Source organism: Amaranthus tricolor, chromosome 4, assembly GCF_026212465.1.
Source record: "Amaranthus tricolor cultivar Red isolate AtriRed21 chromosome 4, ASM2621246v1, whole genome shotgun sequence".
Taxonomy (NCBI): domain Eukaryota; kingdom Viridiplantae; phylum Streptophyta; class Magnoliopsida; order Caryophyllales; family Amaranthaceae; genus Amaranthus; species Amaranthus tricolor.
Genome location: NC_080050.1, coordinates 13,853,333 through 13,862,322, shown reverse-complemented (window position 1 = coordinate 13,862,322; position 8,990 = coordinate 13,853,333). Strand labels below are relative to the sequence as shown.

Below are 8,990 nucleotides of genomic sequence, written 5' to 3'. Positions count from 1 at the left end.
GTTTTTTTTTTTTTTTTTTTTTTTTTTTTTTTTTTTTTTGAAATTTATATTTGAACTCATAGTTTATATCTATTTTAATAACATGTAATCCCATCTTACATCAATAAATTGTGATGATTGTTTGGCACTAATAACTAGTAATGATTCTGGCCCTTGAATAATGAAATACTTACACCTTTCATTCCAAAAGACATAATTAGGTTCAACTTATAATCTACATATTAGTCTCATAAGGGTGTAACTAGTAGCAATTCCTCATACTCTTATAACCCAATTTACGATTGTTTTAAAGTAATTATTTATTAAGGTAGTATAAGGAATCTATTTTAAATGATAACATAATTAAAGTGAGTATGGACTTTGTAAATTCCTTACAAAATATGGTGCCTTCAGAATAATAAGATAAACTATCTTAACCTTAAGTTATCATGAACATTTTCTTTTAATTTCAATTTTTTATTATTTTTTTGGGAGCACTATACTTCTCAAGTGAATAAACTATTCCTCTTATCATAAGTTCTGGTTCCATGCTTTGTTAACCTCTTATAAAGTTTTATTTTCTCATCAAGCCCTAGGTTTTGTTTTGCAATGTATTTGACGAGTTCGTCCAGCATAATAATGTTTAAGATCTTACAATGATGCTTTAGGATAACACACGTATATGTACACGCGCAAATATATATATATATATATGTAGGGCTGAACATGGTTTGGTCTAAACCGTAAACCAAACCGTAATTTAAATATTTGGTCTGGTCTACGGTCTAAATAGTCTGGTCCGGTTTTTTTTTTTTTTTTTTAAAACGGTTTACGGTCCGGTCCCGGTTTTAAAATTTTCAGACCAGACCGGACCGTAAAATCGTAATAAATTCCATTTTATTTAAAGTTTTAAATGTTAATATCTTACTTTACTACTCCTATTATACCATTATTAATCAATCCCTTCTCATTCTGCCTCCCCAGTCTCCTCGATCCCTTCTCGTTCTCCCTCCCCAGTCCGGCAGTCCCCTCGATCTCTTCTCTAGTTTTCCTTCTCCCTCGTTCCTTCTCGTTCTCCCTCGATCCCTTCTCGTTCTCCCTCGATTCCTTCTCCTTCTCCTTCTCCCTCGATTCGTTCCTTCTCCTTCTCCCTCGATTAATCTTTGAAGATTTCTGAAGCTGTGCTTTGCTTCTGTGTTTCTTTGAGGCTTCGACGCTCCTCCTTCAACACTTCACCACGAAATCTAGAGTAGAATCTCGTAATGTAAGTATATTGGTTGATTTTTTTATTTTTTAGGGTTTATTTTATTAGTTGTTGTTTAAATTCGAAGATGAATCTCCATTTTCTGTTGAATTTGAATTTGGAATTTGAATTTCATGAAGTGATGTTGAATCTCCATTTTCTGGGTTGATTGAAATCTGAAAAATTTAGGGGGTGTAAAATTTGTAATTTTAGTGAAAAATTAATTAGGTTTTCTTTGTTTGGGGATTCTTGAGATTGAACTTTAAGTCTGTTTTGTTACTCCTAATTGTGGGTGGGGATTTGTTGGTGCTGGGCTGCTGGCTGTTGGATTTAATGGTGTAAAATTTAGTCTGTTGAATCTCCATTTGTTGGATTCTTGACATATAAAAGTACCTTTTTCAAAATCATAAAAAAATTAGCATATGTTGATATGTTGTTGATATTGGTTGATATTGTAGACTAAATAGATTCTTGAATATTGATTGAAAATAGATTGTAGACTAAATTGAAAACAGATTGTTGATGTTCATAAAAAAATACAAAAAAAAAAAAAAAAAAAAACCGTAGACCAGACCAGACCAGACCGTTCTAGAACGGTCTGGTCTGGTTCGGTCTGGTGCCTTGACTGGTCTGGTCTGGTCTGGAAAATTTTCAGATCGGAATTTCTGGTCTGGTCTGATTTTTCTGTCAAACCAGACCAGACCGGACCGTGTGCAGCCCTATATATATATATATATATATATATATATATATATATATATATATATATATATATATATATATATATATATATATATATATATATATATATATATATATATATATATATATATATATATATATATATATATATATATATATATATATATATATATATATATATATATATATGATACTTTCTCACTCCAAAGTGTTAGCGACGCCATTGAGGATGAATTGAAAGACAACGAGGTGGTGCAATTGATCACTAAGAGTGTGCAAAGAAGTATCGAACAATCAAGTCATGCGCCTCCAACAACTTTAGCTTTTAAATTACTTAGTTTAATTTTCAGTCCAAGTAGCTAGGTAGTTATTCCCATGTAATCAAAATAAAAATCAGAAATTAGTTAGTAACTTTTTCATTTTAAAGTCAAGTGTTTAAGAGTTATTTTCAGAAATACTAGGTAGTTATTTGTCGGTTTTGTAATAAGAAATAATGGGTCGGAAGTTACGTGAGAAGTTACTCACAAATGGAGGATTACCAAGAGTGACAACCGACCACTAGGTGTAACTCCCACACGTCACTCCAGCCAGTTATGCACGGTTGTGGGAGTTGATTTTTGAGTTAGTTTCTTTCGTTTTATTGTCTTTATAAATATCTTAGCATGTAATACATTTTTAGAAAGTTTATTAATGTTAAAGAAAACCCAAAACGCTTTGTTTCAATCCTCGTTGTTTGTATGACTCTTGGATTAGAGTCGTATTAGCAAAAGTTCTTACGCTTGGTGTATTTGGCGTTTTAAGAGCGTCATTACTTGCAACGTGGATTCATAGTGAGTTTTGATATTAGCCATTGATATCCTTTACTTGCTGTTTTCGAAAATCAAATAAAAAGACCAAAAAAAATTAGTTTGTTCATTCGACATTCACCATTATCCTTTCCTTCCATCGTTCTTTCATTGTTCTTTCTTTCAATCCTTGATTAAAGCTTCTAAGAATCCCTAAGTCTTAGGCGATCTTACAACACAAAGGATTCTATATTTCCATTTGATGCTGCATGTTCTAGGGTGATTTTATTTAACAACTCAATACTTACATCAATTTAGACTCTTCATACTAGTTTATCTGTTGAAACAAATCATATCTTTTTTTGTAGCTTGCTTATAGAGTTTCCGATATACATTGTACCTCCCTAATATTTATTTTATAATATTTTAATTTGACAACTGATGTTAAGATCTCCCCAAAAAAGGATTTCTTTACCTGGTATGTTGTTACTGATTTGTATTTAATTGGATCAATTCAAAAATTGTGTTAGCTTACTCAGTCAGGCTAATTGATTATCGCTTAAAGTTCAACAATCTAATCCTCGAAATTCACTAGATCCTACCCTATCATAGGTTTTTGGTTTATGGTAGCTAGTCTAGTATTAAAATTTGTTTTCCTTTCTCCTTTGAGGTTTTGATTGGCTATGTGTTGAATCAAATCAGGAATTCTTATCTTGAATTAGTTTAGGGTGTTATGTTAAAAGGTAGATTTGGGTTTGAGCATTAATCTCTAGGACAATTCATAAAAACCACTTAAAATCAACATTATGCTTCTAAAAACATTAAAAAAAAAAAAATCATGCAGTTGCATAACGCTCTTCCAAGTTCCCACTATAGCCTTAACACTTTTTTTATTGGATGATTAGCTTCCTTGCAATAACATGCCCTTTTCTTTTCATTATTTATGATTTTACTTTTTCATTCTTAGAGTAAAAACCTCAAATTTTGGCTACTTAGCCTTTACTTATTCATTAGCATCCATTTTGACTCTAGTTTATTTACTCTTTATACATAAGGTTAACTAATTGAATCCTCACTTTGGTACTAATTCCAAATAGGTGTTCATTATCCTAATATCCTCAAATTTTCAGTTTTTTTTTACATCAAACTTTCTAGTTTTTCGTTCTTTCTAATTCTATTAATTTTCCTAAATTTTAGACATGCTTCCAAAACCTTGGCTCTGATACCAACTGTAACCTTCTTGAATTACGAAGGCAAAGACTAATTGAAATTTAGTATTAGTCAAGCAGAAGCTCACTTTTGCCAGTACAATTTAGGGGGTTACTTAAAGGTTAAATCAATATCCAAGTAAAGTACTTGAACCAAAACAAAACCAATATAACGGAAGTCTTAGTTGTCCAAAATAAAGGAAAATTACAACCAAATCGAAATAAATCTAAAGTTCGAATTACATCTTTAAAATAGTCCAAATCTAAACAACTGTACTAATACTCTCTCAGATATAATAGAGAGATCTAAACAAAAGGGAGTCAAACTCCAAATCAAGTTCATCCTTCGCTCACATATCACTTCTCTGTTGAGGTGCCATGGGGGTTCACTCTAAAAACAAAAACCATTGGAAAACATACAAAGCATAGTATCAGCAAAAGGCTGAGTATAAAACACTAGTGCCCGTCAAACAAGTTGTTAAAACATTTTGGTTGGCGTAAATTCATTTTGAAAGATGCTTTTCCATTTGATAAATCATATCATCATTCAAACTCAATTCAATGATTTCATAATAATTTCAAGTTCTTATTTTTCATCATAAATCATTAGATCTCAATGGATCCAAATCAACTTCAAACTCAAATTATAAGTTTGCATAGGTACTCTGTGAGTCATCCTATGACTCGGTTGGTAGTCGGTCAACCGTCCGCGACATGTCCGGCAAGTGTAACACAATGGTATTGTGAACAATACATGCTCAGCATTGGTGAGCCGTTTAATCATGCACACAACATTTGCTGTGGCATATGTACCCGCCATTTAGGCTAAAATATTTTTGTATATAATATATATCTTGTAATTTCAATAGCATTTGAAAAGTCAAAAATATTAACTTTTTCCATATGATAAAGATCTTTTATTTGTAATATAGCAAAACATACTTTATTTGCAACATAGCAAAATCAAATCATGATCTTTCCCACATGGGTAAAACATGATTAGCATAATCATATCATCAAACGTAACCTTTGAATTATATTAGGGCATCACTAGCATGTATAGAAATGCATCATAACAAAAAGTAATTAAAGTTCAATACGATTTCTCAAGGAAACCATTAAAATGTTTCGTTTCAATCATTCTTAAAGTAAATATAACTTAAAAGAGTTTTAAAATTCATTCAAAACAACTAGATTATAGTTCATAATTCTATAAAATCATTATCACAAAAGATTTCATAAAACACTATTTTCTTAAACACGAGATATTTTTATCAGTAATAAAAATCGATAATTGATTTACAAAATACATATTAAGTCTCCAACAAGGCCCAAATTAATAAAGTCATTGTAATACCTTATTTAAAATGATTTTAAGGTTGTCCCATCAAATTATAATTGATTATGCCAATTTATAACGATAAATTTAACGATTATTTTCGACAATTTAGGTATTTACCGTTATTTAAATGATGTCTTAAATCCATAAAATTTATAAACCATCTAAGTAAACTTATTTTATACTATGAGGCAGAAGATTATTTATACAATTATAACTTTTTGATATATATTTATTTTTACTCCAATTTAATTATCAATATTACACTTTTTATAAATAAATAATTTCTATTAATTTTATAAATTAGTAAATAATTAATAGTTAGCTTCATAAAATAATACCAAACTTCTAGAAATCATATAACATATTTATTAGGCCATCTAAACTTATAAAAGTCATGTATTATATTTTATTATTTTGTATAGGCATTTTCTCAAAAAATAAAATAAAATTGGTTTAAAATTATTTGAGTCTGAATAAAATAATATAAAAATTCTATGATGTTCTAAAAACTATTTTAAGGGATATAAAATTTTAAATAATCATCAAAAATCACATAGGGTATTTTTAATAATTAATGTCGTTATTTTATCGATAAAACAAATGGAATTTATTTAAGTCCATATATGATCACGAAAATCCATATAAATTTTCTAACATGTATCTTCTGTTTATATAAGTGTCTCATAAAATTTTCATGTCCAAAAGAAGTCATTTAGTATTTATTTTATATTTTACTGTTTTCTAGCTTACCGATTATTAATAACTGAATAAAATTTATTAAGGTCCTTAAACATCAACAAAATCATCCCAAAATTTTACCAATATTAGTTACTGTTCATATGAGTATGTGATAAAAATTTCAAGTTCAAATGTCTTTATTTGGTAATTATTTTATATTTTACTATTTCACATTTACCGATAAACAATTTAACGATTACTCAAAAATCATGAAAAATTCCAAACTAACTATATTCTGGCCAAATCTTGTTGGAGACAGTATAATATGATGTTATTAATTATTTTTTATAATCAAGAGTTTATCTAATACCATGTTTCATAATAAGAGTATTTAACACCTTAAAATCCATTAAAATATCATTTTAACGAATAAATTTCAACAAAAATATCCAAGAGATTTTCTTAACATATAGCTACTGAAAATTACTTTTAAAATGCACTTCAAAGATTTTCCATGTCCATATAACCATTTCTGTCACAATTACTTTCACAAAGTAGTATTAATCATGCCTTTAAACTTACAACAATTCATAAAATCAACATGGATGATGCTCACAATAATAATACATGTATAATAAATAATTCCACTCTCAAAATTATCATTTTGATATCATTTTTCAAGATTTAAGATTTTCCCTTTGGGAATTTTTATTTAAAAAAATCAAGTTTATACAAAACTTTCCCAACTTGTTCTTAAATCCTTTAAAAATCACCTCATGTGACATACCTCATTCCTTAGCTCCAAAAGTACTCCTCAACCATTGGTAAAACTTCTCAATAACTAAGATCCAACTCCTTTGCTACAATCATTGTTTTTAAGAATTCAAAATTAGCATTATTTCGGATCTTTTTATGTAACTTGATGACTTTTGATTTTTAACTAAAGATTGTTACATTTACTTACCCTTTGATATTTTGTCAATTTGGAGATTGATTAGTGTTGAGCAACACTTGTTGAACAAGTCCCACAACCGTTGAGAATTGATGTGGTTTCGGATTGATGTTTGCCCCGAAAGAAACAACAATTGAGTGTTGATTGTATTTTGTAGAAATTGCTTGTTTTCTCACGAAAATCAGGTAGTTCAATTTAATTGATGTGTCTTGAATCTTCAAGAATGAAAATGAATTGGTTATAATGATATTGAAACGCATAGAGTGAGGAAGAAGACTAATTTGTTCTATATTCAAAAATTAGATAAGAATTAAAGATGAAGGTTGTTTCCTTACCAAATTTCAGAGAATCCCGTGCTAGTATTAAGAAGAGGAACGCCTGTGAGGGTTGCAGAACCACCGTGAGAAGTGGTGTTTGTGGCTTCAGTGGCTGGGTCTGCTGCCCGATTATGCCGCACAGAGAAAAAGGAAAGGGGAAAGACCGGGTTTGAATTAAGAGGAAGAGGATGAAGGGTTTTCACCATTGTTAGGGTTTTAGGGAAAAGAAGTGTGAAAGAGATAATGAATAGTGACAAGGGAGAGGGGTAAGTCTGTATCCTTTTAGGGCAAAGAAGGAGGAGGAAAGAATGAAAAAAAAATTAATTAAAAGGAATTAAAAGAAAGTAAGATTAAAAAAATCAATAAAAGTATTGCTTTATTATATGGAAAATTTGCAAAGAAACACCTTATAAAACCAGTTTTTTTAAAAAAACACCATTTAAAATTCTTTTTGTAAAAAAACACCTTTTAAGAGACTTTTTATTAAAAAAAACACCTTAAATCAAATTCCGGTGAGTTTTGTCAAGTTTCAGGCGTTGACTACACCATTTGAGCTCCAAATACGTGCGCGTGATTGCAAACTCTTCTTAATCCACGCTGCTTCCATTTCAACTTCAATAAATACTCCATTTACACCCTCAACTCCCATTTCAAATCACTCATAACTTTCATCACCTCTTCTCTTTCTCTCTCTGTGCTTCTAAAGTTCAATTTTTAGGGTTTTCATTTGCAATTGTGAAGGTATGTGCATTGTTGTAATAGTTTTCTCCATTTTTTTTTGAAATTTTGATGCTTTGATGTTCTGTTTACAATGTTGCTCTGTTTTTTTTGTTTGGTGTAGTATGTCTTCTTCTAGTGGTTCTTCTAGTGCCATTGGGAACTCACAACCTACTAGATGCTACTGTGGGATGCAAATTGCTATGATGAGGTCTTGGACCCCCAAAAATCCGGGTCGTAGGTTCATGGTTTGTAAATTATATGACATTGAAAGTGGAAGAAGGGGTTGCTCGTTCTTCAGGTGGATTGATGCTGATCAAGTAGAGTGGCAAAGGGTTATTATTAATGAGTTGGTGGAGGCGAAGAAGGAACTGAGGAATGAAGTGAATGTGCTGAGGGGTCCGTTGAGTAGGTCGGAGTATGAGAAATCATGTCTTGTTGCTGAGTTCGAATCAGAGGTTGTGAAGGCTGCTGCAAAGGTTGCTGGTGATGGATTTGACGGTAGGCATGTTGGGAGGTTGAAGCTGGCCAAAAAGTGCAGCAAAGCTCAATTTTTGGCTTTTTTGGTTGTTTTATTTTTAGGAACTCTATTTAAGATTATGGAGTAGTTTAGTTGGCTCAATTTTTGGATTTTTTGGTTGTTTTATTTTTAAGAACTCTATTTAAGATTAGGGAATTATGGACTAGTTTGGTTGGTTATTTTTGTGTTTGCCTCCATTTCATAATGTACAGTTGAATTATTGAATCAAATTTCATAATGCATATCATCTATAACATGAAACTACATAAAGTTCATTAGCTACATCCTCAAGTCATACATAGCGTTCACAAAATAACATCAGAGATACTTAAGTCATTGACAAACTAACAAACTAACATCAAAGCTATTACATTCATGTGTGAGATGTTTGAGATGCTTCTAGTGGTTGTGAAGAGTTGGTGTTGACCTTTTCCTGACATTGGCTCATACCTCCCCTTTTCTTTTGTATTGCTTTTTTTGGGACACCATCAGCCATTGGCCTTCCTCTTTTGCTGGAGGTTTAGGGAGTGCAGGTGGGTTCTTACAC

General features: G+C 30.7%; 1 protein-coding gene across 1 annotated transcript; it reads left to right on the top strand.

The window, feature by feature from the left end:
- The first annotated feature begins 7,449 nt into the window (after window positions 1–7,449).
- LOC130810758 (uncharacterized) lies at window positions 7,450–8,531 on the top strand. The gene is made up of 2 exons (XM_057676890.1): window positions 7,450–7,472; window positions 8,048–8,531. The coding sequence occupies exons 1-2, from the start codon at window positions 7,450–7,452 to the stop codon at window positions 8,529–8,531; spliced, it is 507 nt and encodes a 168-aa protein (XP_057532873.1).
- Window positions 8,532–8,990: the final 459 nt, after the last annotated feature.